This window comes from Ipomoea nil, unplaced genomic scaffold, assembly GCF_001879475.1.
Source record: "Ipomoea nil cultivar Tokyo-kokei standard unplaced genomic scaffold, Asagao_1.1 scaffold1286, whole genome shotgun sequence".
Classification (NCBI taxonomy): domain Eukaryota; kingdom Viridiplantae; phylum Streptophyta; class Magnoliopsida; order Solanales; family Convolvulaceae; genus Ipomoea; species Ipomoea nil.
Genome location: NW_017617714.1, coordinates 1907985 through 1931689, shown reverse-complemented (window position 1 = coordinate 1931689; position 23705 = coordinate 1907985). Strand labels below are relative to the sequence as shown.

General features: G+C 33.2%; 1 protein-coding gene and 3 non-coding genes across 4 annotated transcripts; 3 read left to right on the top strand and 1 right to left on the bottom strand.

Moving 5' to 3' along the window:
• Window positions 1–15915: 15915 nt before the first annotated feature.
• LOC109184735 (zinc finger BED domain-containing protein RICESLEEPER 2-like) lies at window positions 15916–18669 on the bottom strand. Its single transcript, XM_019334773.1, has 7 exons — window positions 18452–18669; window positions 17889–18192; window positions 17034–17786; window positions 16605–16812; window positions 16466–16530; window positions 16345–16352; window positions 15916–16006 (listed from the first exon to the last, which is right to left on the bottom strand). The coding sequence occupies exons 1-7, from the start codon at window positions 18667–18669 to the stop codon at window positions 15916–15918; spliced, it is 1647 nt and encodes a 548-aa protein (XP_019190318.1).
• A 2469-nt stretch (window positions 18670–21138) lies between these two features.
• On the top strand, window positions 21139–21211 carry TRNAR-UCU. Its single transcript has one exon. It is a non-coding gene; the product is annotated as a tRNA-Arg (tRNA).
• A 657-nt stretch (window positions 21212–21868) lies between these two features.
• Window positions 21869–21941, top strand: TRNAR-UCU. Its single transcript has one exon. It is a non-coding gene; the product is annotated as a tRNA-Arg (tRNA).
• An 823-nt stretch (window positions 21942–22764) lies between these two features.
• TRNAR-UCU lies at window positions 22765–22837 on the top strand. Its single transcript has one exon. It is a non-coding gene; the product is annotated as a tRNA-Arg (tRNA).
• Window positions 22838–23705: the final 868 nt, after the last annotated feature.

The window sequence follows — 23705 nt, the reverse complement described above, 5'->3', positions numbered from 1 at the left end:
AATACTAAAGTAGGAATATACATAGTATTTTCCCTTTTATTCTTCCCAATGACAGAGCAATTAGTAAGATTGGCTGTACCACATGTGTTCGGGCTTGAACGGTGATAGCATTGAGGTTCTTTTGTCAATTCATTCTGTGGTGTCGTACCAATCTCTTCACCCGTTGTGCTCTGTGCCTCTGCCCACATTTTGTTTTGTTGCTATTAAGACTTAATTAAAATTATTTTTAATATAATTTTTTATAATGTTAATTTTAGTATTAATATATAAAATTTATATATTATTTCAAAAATATAAAATTTATATATTTACAAATTATATTAAAAATACTATTAAATTTAAAAATAATTAAAAAAATATTAAAGAAAGTAAACAAAAAACAAAGAGTTAGTTTATAACAGGGAAATAATACTCAATTTGGTCATTCAACTATTAGGATTTCATCACTTTGAACATCGACTTTCAAACTTGCTCAATTTTATTCTCAACTATGCATTTTTTATTAAAATAGTACAGTTATTTGTCTAAACCAAAATAGGCATGATTAGGATCATTTTGATTAACAATTGTATAGTTGGGGATGAAATTGAGCAAGCTAAGTTAGGAAGTGGATGACCAAAGTCTTTAAATCCAAATAGTAGAGATCAAATCGTGTATTAAGTCTATGACAGATAAAATGTAATATAAAAAGCACATTGATGGATATATTATACTCACGACCCAACCCGGGGTAGCAACATGGACCCGGGGCACCATGGTGGAGCCCAAGAGCAACACGGACCCGGGACACCACAGAGGTGCCCAAGAGCAACACGGACCCGGGGCAACATGGAGGTGCCCGAGAGAACGCGGACCCGGGGCACCACGGAGGTGCCCAAGAGCAACACGGACCCGGGGCACCATGGAGGTGCCCGAGAGCAACGCGGACCCTGAGCACCATGGAGGTGCCCAAGACCAGTACGGACCCGGAGCACCATGGAGGTGCCCCGACCCGAGCCGACCTACATGGAGCTCGGTCCCACCCGAGCTCGGGACCCGACCCGACCCGGTCCGCCCGGGCCCGGTCAAAGTGAGATCTAACCACCCCCCGATTTAGGGGGAGGCGGTTGGGGGGTTAGCTTGTATAAAACCCCCCTCCTTGTCCTAACAAAGGGCGATTCATTACATATTCTACACTTATTACGCACTTTGTCCTATCGGATCTTTGTAATACCCAAACACTACGGCAATTAATATAATATACGGTCCCCAGCGACCTTTACGACATCGTTCTATATTATTCGCTTATTATTCTTATTATATTACGTTCTTATCCGGATTTATTGATTCGGGCACACCCCCGGGTTAATTAAATCCATCACACATGAATTTGTTTCATTTTAACTTTTTAAGTACATGCCATAGTTTACTTTTCTACTAAAATTCTATAATAAAAGTATATGTAGGACTTTCAATGTGCAAACCATAAAAGTTAAACGAAAATCAAACAAAAAGAAATATTTTTAAAAATTGATATTTTTCTAAATTGATCCTTTTCTATGAACTAAAAAAAAAAAAAAGAAAAAAAGAAAAAAATAAAGAGAGAGAGAGGATAAAACTACAACATTAATTTTTTGTTTTTCTAAATTATTAACTCTAAAAAGACTTGACTAAAATTATGACAAAGTGCCAAGTTTGAATTTTACTAATACACATCAATTTAATTTGCATTATTTAGTTAAAGAACATTAATTTTCTCTTTTAACTTTTTTTTTTTTAAAAATCCACTTATATTTACTGATTTCTCATTAACTAGTTGACCTATGTTTTTTTAGTATTATTGACTCTATTACAATATAGTATATGTCCATACATACTTTTTCAACATACTGAAGCACGAATAGTCAATGCCCCAATTGAGGTTCAAACCTGTTGACCTATGTGTAATTATAAAAGTATCTAATAAATAAATAAATAAATAAGAAATAATAAAATAAATTTAGCAAGATATGGAGCAAATAAATAAAATAAATTTGCGGCTGGAAGAAATGAGAAATGTATAGTGTGTGGTTATGGCTTTTGGATCCGTGAGTGTGTGTGCGGGCAAGGCTGTCTTGTTTCCCAATACCAAACATCATGCATTACAAAATTCCCCTATTATTATTATTTTTTTTGGAGAGATATTATTATTATTATTATTATTATTATTATTATTATTATTATTATTATTATTATTATTATTATTATTATTATTATTATTATTATTATAGTTAAAAAAAAAAAAAACAATGGTAGTGCATAGTGTATTGGCAAATTATATTATGCACCGCGGTGCATAATCGATTATGCACCGCGCGTCTTTTTTTTTAAATGAAAATTAACAGTGTTTATTTCCGCCGTTTCGCACCCTTTTGTAAAAAGTAACTCTGTTATTCAGTGTCATTTTGTATACACTGCAGTTTCAGTTGAACACAACTACAGTTTCATTTCGATATAAATATAGTTTCATTCGATATTTATATACTCAAATATGTGAAAATGTTATTTAATTTTATTTTATATACACTATAGTTTCATTAAAACACAACTACATGATCATTTTGATATAATTACAGCTTCATTGTACAATATACACTCAAATATGTGAAATGTTATTCAGTTTCAGTTTATATACACTGCAGTTTCATTTCACTATAACTACAGTATCATTTTGATATAACTGCAGTGTCGGTTTGGATATACTGTAGTGTCAGTTGGTGTTTAATATACCAAACAAACGGACTCCGTTAACTCTAACGGCGGGCCGTTTCTTTACTTAAAGAAACGGCGTCGTTTTTGACCGCGGTGCACATGCACCGCGGTCTATAATATAACGACTGTAGTGTATTTGTGTAGGCTTCCTGCACGTGCAGTCTTGTGATTGTTGGGAAGTAGTGCCTATATTTTAGTTTGAATTAATTGAGCTTTTGACTTACTTCTCTCACAATAATGTGTTACAGAGTATAATATGAGTTAATTCCAGCAATGGTCCTCCAACTATATTGATTTTTCAAAATTAGTCATTGACTTTTAATTTGGACACTTTATGTTCCTTGACTTTTAATTTCTTTCCAATTGAGGTTCTTTCGTCAGAATACGGTTAATTGAATTTTAAATGAAGGGGTAAACTCATTATTTCACATGCCTATGTATTATTCTTAGTATTTCTTCATTGTATACGCGATATATATGAAGATAATCTTAGTCGAAACCTTAAAATGTTCCTCGTCGTTCCCCATTTGCTGACTACTCGTGTGTGCGTTCCTTTATTATTGAGATGTTTACAAGGTATATATAACAGCGAAATACGAAGGGAGAAATACGAAGAATAATACATAGGCAGGTGAAAGGACAAGTTTACCCTTCATTTAAAGTCTAATGAACCGTATTCTAACGAAAGGATCTCAATTGGAAAGAAATTAAAAGTCAAGGGACCTAAAGTGTCCAAATTAAAAGTCGAGGACTAATTTTGGAAAATCACTATAGTCGGAAGACCATTGCTGGAATTAACTCGTATAATATTCTACATACTCAAATCCTTTTATTAACTCTTGTTGTGTGTGTGTGTGTATATATATATATATATATATATATATATATATATATATATATATATATATATATATATATAGAATTAGGTTCTAGTGCGGTTAGGGTGCCCAGGTGCAGTTGTGCGGTTTAATATGGGTCATTAATCTCGCTTAAATCAACGTCTAGGATTGTCAAAATTAAAAAAAAAAAAAATACGGTGGCGATTTTGTAATTTTTGCATCTAGGTCAAAATTAAGGTGAGCAGATCTGTGATTAATGTGCGTGAGTTTTGTATATAAGATGCGTGAGGTTTGTGCGTAAGGTGCGTGAGTTTTGTGCTTAATGTGCGTGAGGTTGTGCTTAACGTGAGTAGTTATTAAAACTTAAAGTGTGGACTTTTGTGCTTAAGGTGCGTGAGATTTGTTCTTAATGTGAGTGGAGTTTGTGCTTAATGTGCGTAGGGTTTGTGCTTAATGTGTGTGAGGTTAGTGATTAATGTCAGTAGTTGTTGAAACTTTAAGGTATGTGAGTTAATACTTAAAGTGCGTGGGTTGTGTGCTTAATGTGCGCGAGGTTGTGCTTAATATGCGTGGGTTTTGTACTTAATGTGCGTGAGTTTGTGCTTAATGTCAGTAGTTGTTGAAACTTAAAGTCTGTGAATTAATATTTAAAGTGCGTGGGTTTTGTGCTTAATGTGCGTGAGGTTGTGCTTAATGTGTGTGAATTTTATACTTAATGTGCGTGAGTTTGTGCTTAAGATCTAACACTTTAGGTGCGTGTTTCTATTACTTAAGGTGCACCATTTTTAGCTTATGCTTCTTTCTTCCAATCACGCGCGCATTTTTTTTTTTTAAATTTTCATTGATTTGACCGCACAACCGCACGGGAAGCTATCCTGTACCTGAACCCTTCCATATTATATATATATATATATATATATATATATATATATATATATATATATATATATATATATATATATAGTAAATATCCAAAATGGTCCCTCGATTATAGCTAAATTCATAAATTGGTTCTCGACTTTCAATTTCAACCAATTAAGTCCTTAACTTTGTAATTTTAACACAATTTGGTCCTCAGTCTATTTGACCGTTTGTTGACTGTGATTTTTGAGGATATTTATGTAATTTCATGGTCCATCATCGATTTTTTAAGGTTCTGGTTGCATTTTCATACCGCACTGTTACATTTTAACCCAATGCCGAAAGCAATCTACCAAATTCAGTCGTCTTTCTTCATTCTCCATTTGGATTCAATGTAGTTGAGTTCGTACCAAAGGGAAAAAGACGACGTGTTTCCGAACCAGTGCAACGTCATCCTGGAGGCCTCCATGTGCTCCGACGAGAGCTGAAGGTTCTTCTGGAGATCGTCTATCACGGTCAACAAACGGTCAAATAGATGGAGGACTAAATTGTGTCAAAATTACAAAGTTAAGGACTTAATTGGTTGAAAATGAAAGTCGAAGACCAATTTGTGAATTTAGCTATAGTCGAGGGACCATTTTGGGTATTTACTCATATATATATATATATATATATATATATATATATATATATATATATATATATATATATATATATATATATATATATATATATATATAATGTTATTATGATTCATCCCGAGTTTTAAAAACCTACCATTTGTGAAAAATTAAATATTAATAAAATTCTGCCAAGCACTTTGTGCTCAAATCGCACCTCTGTGACTCCCATTGAGGGAAGATCACAGGATTGAACTCCAATGGTGGAATATTAACTCTTTTGGTTGCAATAGTTAGAGAAAGTATAGAAGATATATTACCTTGTAAAAGAGTCCATAAATGAGATGGTGTGACTTGTGAGTTTCTTTTAGCTTAAATAGATTTCTTGGGCAAATTATGCTGCCAAAATTGTTCATAATTATGAATATATAGTTCAAAAATTATGAACATATAGTTCTATAATTATGAACATAGAGTTGTGAACATAATTATGAACATATAGTTATGTAATTATGAATATAGAAATTCAATAATTGTGAATATGAAGTTCAAAAATTATGAATATATAGCTTATAATTATGAACATATAGTTCAGTAATTATGAACATAGAGTTCTGTAATTGTGAATATAGAGTTCAATAATTATGAATATGAAATTCAAAAATTATGAATATATAGCTTTATAATTATAAATATATAGTTCAGTAATTATGAATATAAAACCGTGTTCATCTATTCTAAAGCATAACGATTGGATTTCTTGAGTTTAAAGCTTAAGAATTCAGCTTTACTTTAAAGCCCATGAAAGACTGTACCTTTCGAGGTTTGTGGTTACAAATTTGCTTATATTGTTAATGTGTTCTTATCACATTGATTGAAGTATTTATAGGGATGAGATTGTCGTTCTCAACTATTTCAAGGTCACATCTCCATGAATCAAATCTACATCTCTATCTCCCTCTTAATAGAATTATTCACACATGATTGTAATAGAAATGACAATAGATTCACAATAAAAATAGCAATTCAAATCAATCTCAAAGCAAAGAATCAAAATAGCAAGACAATAAGTAAAAGTGCAATAAAATAAAATTACAACTAACTAACTTATCTAATTGAAAAGGAAATTACAAATCAAATCGCCAATCATTACTTAAAAAATGTAAATGAATTTGAATCTAAGAGCATCAATATCAGAGGTGAATGTGAAGTTTATTCACGCCTTTTGAGGTGTTAAAGCCATGTTGGCAAAGAGAGATGCAAGAGAGAGAGAGAGAGAGGGGGGGTCAGCAGCTTCTGCAAGGGATGAGTTATTTCTCTTCACGAGGGAAGATAAATAAATGAAGAGAGATCAGTTGTAGTGCGCGTTTCGTGCACAGCAACTACCACGCCGGGCGCTTGACAGATCCATTGAATATTATTATTATTATTATTATTATTTTTTAAATTTGTTTTGTTTTGTTTTTTTTTTCTTTTTTTCTCTCCCCTCCAATCTTCTCTTTCCTAATCACACTTACAAAAACTCCTCAAAAACTACAAAATAACTCCACCATTATGGATGCAGACATCCTCAATAGTGTGAAAATTTTAAGGAGGTTTTACAGGTGCGATTAGAAAAGAGAACATGGGAGGGGAGAAAAAAAGAAAAAGAAAAAAAAGAAAGGGAAAATTGTAAAAAATGTCCCTCTATAATATGCCAATTATCAATGTCACCCCTGAATTATGAGTGGTGTAAATATTGCCCCTCAATTATCAAAATGGTGCACATATAGCCCCTCCCGTAACGAAAATGTGGTTCCATGTTAGTGTAGGACACCGTTAAGTCAGAGTAAATATGTAATTTAGTTATTTTTTCCCTCCCTCGATTCGAAGTACCGGCGATGGACAGCCGCGGGGAACCACAGGTCCGTTATGGGAAGGGCTATATGTGCACCATTTTGATAATTGAGGGGCAACATTTACACCACTCATAATTCAGGGGTGACATTGATAATTGACATATTATAGAGGGGCATTTTTTACAATTTTCCCAAAAAGAAATTAATATCTAAAAATAAATAAATAAATTACGCGCCCACAAAAATAAATAAATAAATTACGAGCCCAAGCGGGCGTGAGAGTTGCTCCTCATGCACGTGAGGTGCAGCTCTCTCTCCCACAATGGGACCTACTATCTCTGCAAAATCTCCATCTTTACAAGACATCTCAACCCTTTCTCTCTCTTCCCTCTTTTTCCTCCACCTCACCTAAAATCCCTCAAAACCTAGTCAAAAGCTCCTTTTCGGAATGCTCTAACTAAAACTTGAATTACAATTGTAACTGAAATTGGAAATTGAATTCTAAGGTTCTAAAGACTAAAGGAATTTCAAATAAGTATTGAGGTATTCTTCTTCAAGGAAAAGTAACTCTAAAGTGCAAGAATCCACAAGTCTCCAAAAAGCTCCAAGGTCAAAAAGTCACTGATAAAAATTTGACTTCTCCTATTTAAAGTTCCAAAATATGATGATGTGTCACGAGGCACGTCAAGCCGTGACAAGCCTTGTAATGACTTTAATCAACTCACAGAATTATGTGCATCACGAACGACTTCACGATGTGATGACCTCTAGTGATAGTTGAACACCCCTTGCAGGAGATTGCTTCACGCCCTCTTTGTCACGTCGTGATACTTGCTCATGGTAGCAGAAAGTTTCTTGCATATTTTTTTTTCACGAGCCATTGCCACATCGTGATGAGGCTTGTGATAGCTAAGAATGACTTTCTGAAGTTGTTCCTCATGAGTCATGAACCTTGTCACGTGTGTGATGTCCCTGCATGATAGCGTCATTTTGTCTTCCATCACATTTTTGCTCGTTTTCTCCAAATTCTCCAAATGGCCATTGAATTTGTCAATTTTACCTTCAAAACACATTAATGTTCTCAATGAGCTCATCCATAATTTTTTAAGAGCACACTATATTCAACAATTGGTTACTTTAAATACAATTAAAACAATACTAAATTAAAAATGACCAATTAATACACAACAAGAGTAATACAATTAAACACCTATCACACATGTGTTAAAGGATTAATGATTTAATGTATTATTATATTTTGTTGCTTAGTTTCATCTTGTAGAATAGTTCCTTATTGTTATTTTGTTACCTACTTTATCTCTCTGTACTTGTAGAAATAGCTTATTGCTCTAACTTAATAATACAAGCCTTTTCACAATCTCTACATGGTATCTGAGCCATATTTCTCTAACTGAGAATTTCCTGAAGATCTCTATTTTTTCCCCTTCCCTCAATGGCTTCCGCTTCTACAACCATATCGTTGGTTCATTTAACTGCCCCAACCCACTTCCCTATCCGGTTAACTGACACTAATTTCCCAGATTGGCAGCGCCAAGTGAACACCTTCTACAATTTCATTGATATTACTATGTTTCTATATATGTTTCCCTTGTATGTTTTGTCAAATGAACATTATTCAATTTATACATATTAATTATCAAACAATAACCAATATTATATTTTAAATAATGCAAGATTACTTTAGAGATGACTCAAAGTCCGTAAATTATGAATTATGATTATGGAGTTTGAAGCTTATCCGATCCACTTGCCAATGCCACTAGTAGCAGTTGATTGTAAATAGTACATTACTAGTACTCCACTAGCCATGGAAGGACGTACGGTTACCAAACCCTACATGTTGGTGGCAATGATCAAATAGGTGAAAATAAATTTAATTCCTTTATATATATATATATGACACCCATCTTTCCAACGAAAATGAAAAAGACCTGGCGTGAATACACAATCTTATCCAGTAAGAAATAAAATTGGAAAAAAAAGAAGAAAATAAATAGGTAGCTAGGGACCCTAGGGTCCTGCAATCTGCAAAAATATCCCTAAAGTATGGATAGAGTTGCTTTATTGATGCATGGAAAGAAAAACACTCAATAACAGTACGTACAATTGTCATGCCCATAACGCCTATGTTCATTGCACTTTGTAATCATATCCATTATCCAAACAAGTAATGCAGGCATCAGCAGCAGCACCTACTTCCCTTTCCTGCCCATATCCATTCCACTCACTCATTACCCAACTTAAGGGACCACCGGATAATGTCACTCCAACCAAGTATATATGTTACGTTACATTAAATCTCGGAATTTGCTTTCTATATGAGGTTGTTTATACACAAAATTAACGACATGGATTGAATATGAGGTTGTTTGGACTACTCGCGATTTACTTTTTCCAGACTCTTGAGTAGGAGTACTTCTAGAGGTCGGCTTATGATTAATCTAGCGTAAGCTGAGAAACCTTATGTATAGAAAAAATCAAAAATGGAAATCTTATTGGTTTGCTTCAACAATATTAGTAGATCCATGTCAACTATTATGTAGTGTGATGACATATATATTACCATTCCAAATGGATGGTTATAAGATCAAATCCTGTGACGAAGATATTATTTCTTTGAGCTGCGAATATTTGAGAAAATATATAACATATACTACTTGTAAATAGTGCTGAATCTAATTTCTTTTTTGAAGCATTCTTGTGCTATTTCAGCCAGTAAGTTACGCACCGTTTGTGCTTAGGGTTTACTAAATAATTATTGACTTACTAAATCCTCTATTGTGACCTAATATAGGTACTAATCTCTCAATAGTTAGAGCATCCTTAGCACTAGATGTGTGTAAACTTCGGATAATTTTTAGTTAACTGACCGAACCGACAAAGTTCGGTTAACCGTTTTCGAACTGAACTTTTTCGGTTCGGTTAATGATTAAAGGAATTTTAAAATTTCGATTAACTGTTAATTCGGTTCGAAAGGTCGGTTAACCGAATTAATCGAACGGTTAACCAAAGTTTTTAATATATATAAATAATTAAATATAAATACTAATTTGGCTAACCCGATCTGCTCAAAACATCAAATCCCTAATTTTATAGTGTTATTACGGTATTGTTTTTGTATATTTTGATATGAATTTATTATGATATGTATTTTATTTTAATTAGATTTATTATTTTAGGAGTTATTTTAATAATTTTAAATTTTAGGGTTAAAAATTTCGGTTAATTGGTTAACCGACTGATTAACAGAAAAAAAGTTCGATTTGATTAATTCGGAAGAGCAAACTTCGTTTCGGTTAACGGTTAAAGAAAAAAAACATCGGTTAATTCGGTTCGGTTAACCGAACGGTTAACCGATTGAACACCCCATATTATGAGGTTTTTGAAACCGTGCTTAGTGATATGGAAGAGAGAGAAGGTAAGTGAAAGAAAAATTAGATCCCTTTGAAAGGAAGGAGTTTTTTTTTTGCAAAAATGTGGGATCCATTGAAGAAATCTGCCAGTCACGTGGGTGACACAAGTGCGCCCAACGGTACACGCGCCAGCTGGGCACGCTGACATACTTTTTTTTTAAAAATCATTTTAAAAAAAATGTTTTTTCTCTTCTTTCCCATATTCAATCGTTATACCGTGCACCACGGCGCACATAGCACTGTGCGCCTCCCAAAACGACGTCGTTTTGTGAAGTTGTTAAAAAAAATATCTGTTTCGAATGAACATAAACTCATAATAGAATACACATAAACTCATAACAGAATACACATAATCTAACATAATACATAATACACATAAACTTTTAACTGAATACACATAATGGGGTTTGGTTAACATAATACACATAAACTCTTACTGAATACACATAAACTCATAACACAATAAACATAAACTTTTAACTGAATACACATAATAGGTTTGGTTAACATAATACACACAAACTCTTAACTGAATACACATAAACTCATAACACAATACACATAAATTTTTAACTGAATACACATAATGGGATTTGGTCTGTTCGGACGGACAAAGTGATGTCAGCATGAAACGCGCGCGTTTTGTGCCTGGGCGCATATTGCTATGTACGTTGTGGTGCACGATATAAATTGCCTCCCATATTCTCTTTCTTAAACACACTTACAAAAACCACAAAAAAACTTAACTATTATGGATGTTCTTATTGCTTGGACCGTGATCCACATAGATAAGGCCACAATAGAGAATTTAGTACGGTTCACACAATAATTTGCTCTAATCCCTAGTATATACCTTGGGTTAACAAAACCCGTCAAAATTCACATCATTTGGCACAATATTTTTTGTCAGACTATGAAGTATCCTGAGGAAGCCCATTTTGCACATCATTTGGCACAATATTGATACAAAATAACATATATTTTATGGGGACCATTTGTACAGTAGTTCACTACTTTATGGATTAGTATACTAGTCCCAACAACTCACATAATTAGATGAGACTTTATTGTACATTTGTTGAAATCGATCTAAGGAAAATTATTTACATTGAGTTAGTTCATAATCAAATTAGCTGTGTGGGGATCTTTAATAATTTAATATAATTTGAAAATTACTAAATTAAATTTTGTGATGGTGCGATAGTACATACAATGGAGATGAATGAAAAATTAATAATGAACTTATTGCTTTTAGGGATTCCACTCTTAACTTAGCAAACACCTACAAGATAGATATGATGTTATCTCAAAAACAACTATACTCCATCAGTTTTGTTACGTTGGTGAGTGATCATACATTTTCATCACGTACTTAAAAACGTTGAGAATTTAAAAATCCCATCTCATATGAAAACCTAATATAACCAGTACTTTATCTCAAAATTAAATGAATCAACCGAATGTGAATGAGAATTAATCTAAATATAATATGAGATTATTAATGGTACGTCATATAATTAGTGCCTACTAAAAATACTTTGTGGTCTAACAAAAAAATAACACTATTCTACTCTACTTTTGTTGCATAATGCCCGATTAAGTGATATACATATGAGTAATTAAAAAAAAAAGTTTAGCAAGATTTTTTTTTTTTTTTTGAATGAAACAATATAATAAATTTTGCTACTCTATATACTTGTATAAATTAAATACAATAATCCTTATACCATGGACCAAGGTTCACAATGTACTATGGACTCTATTACATTTGTATGTGTCTTATGTTGTGAGTTTGTGTCTTGTGTCACGAAATTTTATACCTTAATAGTATAAATTTTGTACCTGGAACAAATTAGTAATTGTGTCCTATGTTATGAATTTCTGTGTCTTGTCACTCTTGTGTTGTGAAATTATGTATCTAACTCAGATTTGAAAAATAAGTAAATATATAACATGTGTATGTGTCTTGTGTTGTGATTTTTTGTGTCTTTTGTTATGAAATTCTATATCTTACAAGTATGAATTCTTTACCTTGTTGTTTCGATCCAAGATCCATAATGCTGTGTAGACCTTGGTCAATGATATAAGGAAAATTACGGCTCACACAGCTGTGTGGACCACGGTCCAAAGCATCGTCATGAATATTATGAGTAAAAATAATGTACATTATGTGTTTGAGTAATGTACATTATGTGTTTGAACAATGTACATTATGTTTTAGAATAATGTACATTATGTGTTATAATAATATACATTATGTGTTAAAATAATGTACATTACGTGTTAGAATAATGAAACATCTGAGGTAATATAATGTACATTATGTTAAAATAATGTACATTATGCTTTAGAATAATGTACATTATGTTTTAGAATAATGTACATTATGAGTTGTTAAAATGTATGTTGCAGCTGGGCGGGCGAAAAAATAAAACTAAGCAAAACGACGTCGTTTTTGGACTGTAGTCCACACAGTTGTGTGGATCACGGTCCACGCAATAACTATTGATGATATAAGCCAAATTATGTCGTGGAATCGTGCCCAACTTGCAAGGTGGGCACGGTTCCATATCCATAATTTATATATTGTAGATTCATAATTTCTATACTGTAGATTCATAATTATAGAGCTATATGTTCATATTTCCAATTGTTGAACTCTGTTTTCACAAATCACAGAACTATATGTTCATAATTTGATAACTATACAATTTAGAAATTATGAATCTGCAGTACGGATATTATGAATCTGCAGTATAGAAATTATAAATCTATTGTATAGAAATTATGATTCTACTATATTTAAATTATGAATCTACGATTTTAGAAATTATAAATCTAAAGTATAGATTTTATAAATTTACAGTATAAAACTTATGAATCTACAATATAGAAATTATGGATATGGAACCGTGCCCACCTTTTAAAAGGTGGGCGCGATTCCACAACATAACGTTCCATGATAATTGCCAATTAAATAAGCTTAGCTAAATTGGCGGAAAACTACTAGGCTAAGCCTTTTAGCTTGGTCTGGACCTTGGGCCTCAAAAGTTCTAAAATGAAAGTGTAGGCCCAAAAACTCAATAAAAATGGATCTGTGCTGTGTTACCTGTGTACATTTCGCATGTGCTTTCTGTGGGCTAACATTCAATCTTTTTAACTAATACGGAGTATGAATTTTTGGTCATTCATTTCACTAAAATGAAATTCTTACGTTGGTAACTTTTTATTAAAACTAAACCCAGAAAAGAGGCAAATTATTGTATGGATCATGGGACACACAATGTTATGTAGGTCATAATATAAAATATATTTTTAATATACTAAATATACATTATTTTTGTATTGAATATATATTATACAATATAATGTACACTCAGTATAAAAATAATGTACATTAATGTACATCCCCTGAATACAATATACATTATTTTTGTGTTGAATGTACATTATTTTTGTACTGAATGTACATTATTTTATAGTATACAAAATATAGTCCACACAACTTGAATGGACCATGGTCCACATAATAATGATTGCAGAAAAGATGCCCAAAATTAAATAGTTTTTAAATTTTGAAACTATTTGAGAAAAAAATTTAAATAATTTGAGATTATGACAATAATTATATTAGGTGTGAGTCAAAACACCATACAGTGTTCGGAAATACACCATTAGGGGTGGTGAGTTATATGGTGTATTTTTTTGGGTCTGTTGTGTATTTTTTGATGTTTTATTGCATTTCATTGTGGTGTGTTTTCCTTACACTGTTGGTCTATATTGTTAACATTGTTGGTGTATTCTGAAATTTCGCCGCACCGCCGCACGGGAAGACCCCGCCGCATATATATATATATATATATATATATATATATATATATATATATATATATATATATATATAAAGTGAGGAGAGAAACCGCAATTAGTATCCAAAAGTGTGCATTAGTTAAATTTTACTTTATGATCCTAACTGTCAAAGAATCACAACGAGGTAAACCCGTATAGAGTGTTCATAACTAATTCCATCCTCAAATAGATTAACTAATTCTATCGACAGGCTGAGGTGCAGGCTCAACTACGAGCTAAAAGATCTCAAATGCAAGCTTAGATTACAAGTTTGATGAACGAGTTGCGTCACAACGGTATTCTACTCACTTCTATGCCACGACCTCCAAATACTCAAGTTGAACATTCTGCTAATTCAAATCCTAAAAACTTAGGAGACGATTAGATTATGTGTATCAATATATTTGGTATCGTTTTTAACGATGTAACACTTTACACTGTTATACTTTTGGTATTGGCATTGAGTTTGAATTTCTTAATATAATATATTTACAATTATATTATTGAAGGATTATATTATAGATTTAATACATGCCTGCGATATTAATTAGTGGTCAGTTTTTTTTTTTTTTTTTTTTTTTTTTTTTTTTTTTTTTTTAATTTTAAAAATTTAGCAATGAACAAAAAATTGTAATAAATCTGTAGCTAAATACTTTTTAACAATAAAAAATGACAGTGAAATAGCGGCAAAAATAATTTAGCGATGAAAAATTTCGTCGCTACAATTAGCGACAGAAGCGTCCGTCACTATTTTCTTGCAAATTTTCTCACACAAATCGTCGCGAGAGGTAATTAGCGACGGATGTTTTTAGTTTAGTGACGAAAAAATTGTCACCTGAGGAAAATAGCGACGAATTTTTTAAGTTTAATGACGGAAAAATCCATCGCTAAATTTAGCGATGGAATAAAATTGGGTCACAAAACTTTAGCGAGTCAACTTTTAGCGCTATACGGTTTAGCGATCGGTTTTTCCCTTTCTAGCGACGGATGAAATTTAAATTTCTTCATGGAAAAAATTATTGGGAAGAATGATTCCATTGTTTGGTTGATAGAAAATAAATTACTAGGAATATTTATTCAATTATTTGGTTGGGTTTGAAATTATAAGGAATAATGAGCATAAAGACTAATATGTCACTACATAAATAATACTGATAATAAAAGTAATAGAAATTTATAAATTAAAATATTATAAATTATAAATTAAAATATTATAAATTTTAAAACTTAAATTAAAATATTATAATTATATGTTTTATTATAATAATATAATACACATTATTGCAATATTTAAATAAGCATTATTTGATAAATTTTATCCTCAAATTATGCTAGATACAATCAAATCATATGAGGGTAGTTTTATCTTGTTAGTTGAACAGTCATTTCCAAATGTCATTAGGGGTGCATCGGTCGGTTCGGTTCGGTTGGGCAGATAGGCAACCCTTTCGGATTTCGGATATCATTATGTAAATCCTATTTCGTTTTTTAATCTATGAAATCTATTCGGTTTTACTGAACTTCGGTTGGGGTCAATTCGGTCGGATATCCGAATCAATTTCGGATAGTAGATTAATAATGAAATAAAAGAAATAACTACAAAATTGAACAAAACACTGTAAATATAAAAAGTTAATATCACATACATGCAATTACATATTACTCTAACTGCAATTACATGCAAAAATACTACTGAATGTCTGAATATGCACTTAAGTCAAAAAATTATCATTGCAAATTGCAATTACATGCCAAAAAACTGAATAAAGTACTGAATATTCCAAGTTCCTAGTCTTCCTAGAGTTCCTAATCTCTTCCTATTGTTCTTCATCTTCCTGTAAACACTCAAAACATAAGCAAAGTTAGCAATAAGCCAAAATGCCAAATAGCAAAAATAAGTTATTGAGCAACAAAATATCATTAGACAATTATAAACTTGGCTCAGTAAGCTTTTTATCCATATCAAAGTTAGGATTAAGGGGAAATTGCTACAACATCCCCATGAGAATGGAGCAACATACCAGCTTAATCCCTTATTTTTCAGATCATTGGTGGAAGCTTTCATCATGGCCATAATATAATAAAAGTATAAAACATAAAAAAAATTGTAAAATGTGCCAACTTACCAACAATGTAACAACTTACAATGGCAGCAACTAATTTAATTAGTTACCAAGCCAGCTGCAAGCAAGCCTCATGAGTCATGAATAACAAGCAAACAGCATAAATGTATTACAGAATACATTCAAACAGAAACAAAAGTATAAAGTATAAAGTACAAAGCATAGCATTACAGGAATTGTAGCAAGTGTAGAACCACCACTCCTTCCAGTTCCACTGCCACCATCAGTACCAATTTCTGCAACAACAAAAAATTATAAGGAAAATAGGAAATAACAAATGGTTAAAAAAAAATAGAATAGAATGTGTTACCTTGTTCAAATCTCTCCAATTCCTCCAGATTTTCCTCAATTGATAATGGGGTATTTGATAGCCTAAGCCAATCCTGCGTACATACCAAAGCTTCCACAATTTTAGGAGTTAATGAACTCCTAAAAGGATCCAAAACCCTACCAGATGTACTGAAGGCAGATTCTGATGCAACAGTAGATATTGGTATAGCTAAAACATCCCTAGCTATCTTAGAAATGATAGGAAACCTTTCAGCATTCAACTTCCACCATCTAAGTATGTCAAAAGAGGTTTCCTCTTCAACTATTGCCTCAGCAAGGTAAATTTCTAACTTTGTGTTTTTTTTTTTTTCATTCCCCCACTCTCCAATCTTTGTTTCTTAATCTGTGACTTTAACAAATGTTGGGGCCTCGCAACTGTAGACTGTGAAAAATCAGTAGGAGTACTGACAGGAGTAGAGGCAGCATAATCATTAAACAACTCTTTCAAGGCTGCAATCACTTTCTCATAGTATGGTTTACCTTTTTCCTCACCATACATGTGATTCATCTGTGTTGCCATGTACTCTAACTTGTCTCTTGGGTCTAGAATGTTTGAAAAGAATATCATCAAGTTTATTTTATCTATATCCCCCCAATATCTCTCAAATTTAGCCTTCATATTTTCCCCCATCAGTTTCACAGACCCTCTAGCTTCCACCATGCCATTCAAGAGGCAGTATAAATCAGAAATTTCAGAAAAGAAAGTGTTAGAAGTGACATATAAAGAACCAGAAATTCTTATTGTCATATCATAAAAACATTTCAAGATCTCCACCAAACTCTTCACAGACTCCCAATCAAGAAAATTAGGAACAACATCATACAGATCTGATTTGTAGGCAGTATCACTTTCTTCAAGTGACTCAAACACTTTCTCATAAGTAATTGCAGATTGTAACATAAGATATGTAGAGTTCCATCTGGTTGGAACATCTAGACACAAAGAAGATTTCTGTTCAATCCCATTCCACTCAGCCAAGTCCTTAAATTTCTTAAGTCTAGCAGGTGAACTCCTCACATATCTTACAACCTCCCTTACCCTCTTCACAGAAGCATCACATTGTTTCAGGCCATCTTGGACAACAAGGTTCAGAATATGAGCAATACATCTCATGTGAATATACTTGCCCTTCACAGTAGATGTTCCCCAAGACTTCAATTTCTTTTTTAAAAAACCTATAGCAGTGTCATTAGATGAAGCATTGTCTACAGTTATACTATACACATTCCTAATCCCCTAATCAAGTAAACAGGTTTCAAGGACTTTTGCTACAGCCTCACCCTTATGTGATGTAATAGGGACAAATGAGATAATCTTCTTGTTAAGCTTCCACTCTTCATCAATAAAATGGGCAGTCACTACCATGTAGTTAATTCTCTGAATAGAAGTCCAAGTGTCAGTTGTAATACTGACTCTTTGAGTGTTCCCCCTAAAAACACATTTCAACTTCAATCTTTCCTCTTCATAAATCAGATTGATGTCCCTACTAATTGTCCATCTAGATGGAATCTTAAACCTAGGACAAGCCACCAGAATGAACTTCTTAAACCCTGGACCCTCCACAAATCTAAAAGGCAGTTCATCAATTATATATAATCATTTCAACCAAGGCCCTCCTAATAACTTCCTGGTTAAAGACCCAAGTTCCTAACTCACCAACAGTAGCAGAAGATGCATCAGAATTTGTAATAGCTTGAAAGGTTAACAGTGATTGTCTAGTGTCTTTAGAGTGGGGGTTTTTCAAACAGCTAAGCATGTGGTTTCTCAAGGAGGTAGTACCATGCTTTTTAGATTGACATTGATATATTTTGACACAATATATATACTTGCCTTTGATAGTAACACCAGTACTATCCTTAATTTTTTCATAATGATCCCACACTGGAGATCTGGAGTCAACAATCTTCCTCTTCTTCTCAGGAACTGCAGTAGTAGGTTGCACATTCTGTTGATTATTTGTGTCAACAGTTTGGCCTTCCACCACTGTAGACCCATCAATTGAAGATTTAGAAGGTTGACTTCCAGACTCTATGATATTTTCCATCTAAGTAAATGGAATACTATCAGTATAGTGGTCACTACTCAGTGGGAAACATATTGAACAAAATCAGATATTCATATAGTCACAGAGAACTGAGAGAACTAGAGAAATCCAGAATCAGAAGACAGGCACCTCTTAACTTCATCATTTTTCTAAATTTCATAGTTGGGACTTTAAGGAATTAACTATTAAGGGTCATACATCCATAAATTTATAACTTTTAAGTTATAATCTATACAGACATATAGGGATACAATCACAGTATCACATTTAATCACACAAAGTGACAAAGAAATCCAGAAATCAGGAACCTGTTAGCCTGAACTGTACATTCATCATTTTACCGGATTTCACAGTTGGTAGTTACAATTGGGGCTTCCACCATTTTCACCAACACAGGCAACATCCAACAGCCGGGGTTAGGGACTTAGGGGCTTCCACAAACAATACATACAAATCATACAATCACAACTAAGTGATTCTAAAAAGTCTCAACAGATTGACATTGTCACAGTCCACATACTCATAGAAACCCTAATCAAAGGATCAAAAATTCACAAATAAGGGACAACTGGACAAGTGACATGCCATCCGGAACTTCTCAACAGATTCACATTGTCACAGTCCACATAATCATAGATTCATCATTCATAGAAACCCTAATCAAAGATTCAAAGGATTAAAAATTCACAAATAAGGGACAAGTGACATGCCATCCGGAACTTCTCAACAGATTGACATTGTCACAGTTCACATAAATGACATAATCATAGAAAACCTAATCAAAGGATCAAAAATTCACAAATAAGGGACAAGTGACATGCAATCCGGAACTTCTCAACAGATTCACATTGTCACAGTCATCAGAATCATACAATCACAACTAACACCAAAGTATCACAACATATAAGAGTATAATCTAAGTATGTCTAAGATTAGGGTTTAGAGATTACTTCGTTTCTCCAAATCAAACCCCCGAGAACAAAGGGCTTCAAATCCGTTAGACCGTGACAGCACTCTACAATCCACCGCACCGGCCACCGGTCGTCCAGAATAGGGCTTCCACCGAACAATATTACCTAGCTTCCACCGGAGACTCACACTCTCAGTCTCTAACTGAGCAAGTCTACAACTCTAGAAGAAACTCAGAGAGAACGAGAGAACTCAGAGTCTCACACTCTCACAGAATCAGAGAACTGGAGAAGAAACTAAGAAAGAAGTAAGAACTAACGAGAGAACGAGTCTAGAGAGTTCTCAGAGGTCAGAAGAAAGAAGAGGAAGCTGCGCAAATGAGTGGAATGGCTAGGGTTTCCATCGAACGCAACATATATACACCGCTAGGACGACGTCGTATACCTTAGGGTATACGAACCCTTACCCTAATTCGGGTAGTCGGACGGGTTCGGGGAGATTTTATAACCCCCAACCCGCCTCCTTCTAACCGGCTTAGTTTCGTCACGTCGGTTCGGGTAATGCCGTTCGGGTTCGGATTGCCCCAAATAGTGTAGAATCGGGTTCGGGTCGGTCGGGTTATTCGGGTGGGTCAGTTTTTGCACAGCCCTAAATGTCATGGAAAATAAAATACCTAAGATGAGTTAATAAAAAAAAAAATCATATTTAAGCAATTTCACCTTCCGCCACTGTTGTGGAACAGTGGCGGAAAGTCAACGACTTTTAGTGACTATGCGATCCGTAACTATTGTACAACAGTTGCGAAAAGTTATTTACAACAGTGGCGGATGTGCAGTTCTATACTAGTGTAGGTTTCAACTTCGACTCCAAATACGATATCCTAGGCGGTCGTCAACGTACCAAGCAAAATAGGATGCCAAGAGATCGACACGACCATGTTATCCCTATGTTCCAGAGAGGGACATGATTGTGACACGCCCATGTACAAAAAATAGGGGTATTTTTGTCCAAAAAATTATATAATACAACTCTAAAGGCATAATGTACAAAATGATTAGCATTAAAAACATAAACATAAATGAGTGATATAACTTTGATTGTGACTTATTATGTTTTTAGATAAAATATTTAATTTAATACATGTATTATAAAATTAATCACTTTGAGTATTATTAACCCTTTTACAGGTAGTATCTATTCAAATATATTTTCTCAAAGTATCAAAGTCCAATAAGTCAATATCGCCCCCACTGAAGCTCAAACCCATGACCTTCCAATTGAGAAAGTCACTTCATGTCGCTTGACCACAAGGTCTTTGGCATAAAATTGATCAATTTAATTCTTATACTATTACAAATAAAATACTAAAGTAAAATTATTAACATCATCAATTAAGCTGCTAAATATGTTGATGTGGCTAAATTCAATGGAAATAAATGACTCTCAAGTCACTAATTAATAATATGTTAATATAAAATATTTAAAATGTCGTCATTAACAAGAATTTGAACTCATAATATATTAGAATAATTAGTAAATGCCCATGGCTTAATAAATGAGGCGCTCATGGCCTAATGGATAAGGCGCTTAACTTCTAATCAAGCGATTGTGGGTTCGAGTCCCACTGGGTGTGTTAAATCATGCGGCGCTCATGGATAAGTTGCACAATCAAGTGATTGTGGGTTTGAGTCAATTTTGGAAACAACTTTCTTGACCCAGGGTCCTAATAATACATTGAGGCGCCCATGGCCTAATCAAGCGATTGTGAGTTTGAGTCTCATTGGGCATGTGTTAAATCATAATAATAATAGTTGTTAGCATTATATATAATTTACCATTACCTTAAAACACATTAGAATAATAATATCATATTTTTAAAGAGAAAAAAAAAAGTAGAGTGGAGAAGGGGTGGGTGTGAAAGTCTGAAAGAGAAGACTGTTCACGCCGTGATTTTCACTTTTGAAAACAACTTTCTTGACCCAGGGTCCTAACAATACATTGAGGCGCCCATGGCCTAATGGATAAGGCGCTTGACCACAAGGTCTTTGGCATAAAATTGATCAATTTAATTCTTATACTATTACAAATAAAATACTAAAGTAAAATTATTAACATCACCAATTAAGCTGCTATATATGTTGATGTGGCTAAATTCAATGGAAATAAATGACTCTCAAGTCACTAATTAATAATATGTTAATATAAAATATTTAAAATGTCGTCATTAACAAGAATTTGAACTCATAATATATTAGAATAATTAGTAAATGCCCATGGCTTAATAAATGAGGTGCTCATGGCCTAATGGATAAGGTGCTTGACTTCTAATCAAGCGATTGTGGGTACGAGTCCCACTGGGCGTGTTAAATCATGCGGCGCTCATGGATATAGTGGGCGTGTTAAATCATGCGGCGCTCATGGATAAGGCGTTTAACTTCTAATCAAGTGATTGTGGGTTCGAGTTAATTTTGGAAACAACTTTCTTGACCCAGGGTCCTAATAATACATTGACTTCTAATCAAGTGATTGTGGGTTCGAGTTAATTTTGGAAACAACTTTCTTGACCCAGGGTCCTAATAATACATTGAGGCGCACATGGCCTAATCAAGCGATTGTGAGTTTGAGTCCCATTGGGCATGTGTTAAATCATAATAATAATAGTTGTTAGCATTATATATAATTTACCATTACCTCAAAACACATTAGAATAATAATATCATATTTTTAAAGAGAAAAAAAAAACACATTAGAATAATAATATCATATTTTTAAAGAGAAAAAAAAAAAGTAGGGTGGAGAAGGGGTGGGTGTGAAAGTCTGAAAGAGAAGACTGTTCACGCCGTGATTTTCACTTTTGAAAATAACTTTCTTGACCCAGGGTCCTAACAATACATTGAGGCGCCCATGGCCTAATGGATAAGGCGCTTGACCACAAGGTCTTTGGCATAAAATTGATCAATTTAATTCTTATACTATTACAAATAAAATACTAAAGTAAAATTATTAACATTCATCAATTAAGCTGCTATATATGTTGATGTGGCTAAATTCAATGGAAATAAATGACTCTCAAGTCACTAATTAATAATATGTTAATATAAAATATTTAAAATGTCGTCATTAACAAGAATTTGAACTCATAATATATTAGAATAATTAGTAAATGCCCATGGCTTAATAAATGAGGCGCTCATGGCCTAATGGATAAGGCGCTTGACTTCTAATCAAGCGATTGTGGTTTCGAGTCCCACTGGGCGTGTTAAATCATGCGGCGCTCATAGATAAGGTGTTTAACTTCTAATCAAGTGATTGTGGGTTCGAGTCAATTTTGAAAACAACTTTCTTGACCCAGGATCCTAATAATACATTGAGGCGCCCATGGCCTAATGGATAAGGCGTTTGACTTTTAATCAAGCGATTGTGAGTTTGAGTCCCATTGGGCATGTGTTAAATCATAATAATAATAGTTGTTAGCATTATATATAACTAGTATTTTCACCCGTGCGATGCACAGAATGGAATTGTTGTAATATATTAAGAATATTTAAATCGATATATAATTATTTAAGAGTTGATTTCAAGGTCGTTTATCTTTCCTGACAATTCCAAATTTAATCCTAGACTATAGTTATTAATTATTACAATTTATTCTATGTTACAACTCTTACGTTAATATTCTTAATATTATTATTAACACTTAATTAATTTTAGATATTGTTATTACCACTTATATTATATTATTATTATTATTATTATTATTATTATTATTATTATTATTATTATTATTATTATTATTATTATTATTATTAGTTTCTTTTCAAGTACTGTTAGTATATAATAGTCGTGAGGCACAATAATAATACAACCATAATTAAATATTCTTGTATTGTATTCCGGAGTTAATGCCATTTTTGGTCCTAGACTTATTGAGGCATTGACACTTTTCATCCTCCATAACAAAAATTGTCACTTTGTAGACACTGTTATTGGTCGTTGGACAATTTTGATCATCCGTCAATGAAGCCGTTTGTTGACCGTGAATTAGAAGGGCTTTTCTGTCTTTTTGTGTCTTATTCTTCTAATCTTGTTTAGACCAGCGCTGCTGTGACTCCTGTGAGGCGAGATGG

What these genes read in the sequence shown, in the direction of transcription:
- LOC109184735 (XM_019334773.1), bottom strand. Translation starts at nt 18,669, where the DNA reads ATGGAAAATATCATAGAGTCTGGAAGTCAACCTTCTAAATCTTCAATT. An exon ending in GGTGTTACTATCAAAGGCAA is followed by an intron (nt 18,193 to 18,451) that starts GTATATATATTG and finishes ACTGCCTTTTAG; the next exon opens with ATTTGTGGAGGGTCCAGGGT. An exon ending in ATTGGAGAGATTTGAACAAG is followed by an intron (nt 16,531 to 16,604) that starts GTAACACATTCT and finishes TTGTTGTTGCAG; the next exon opens with AAATTGGTACTGATGGTGGC.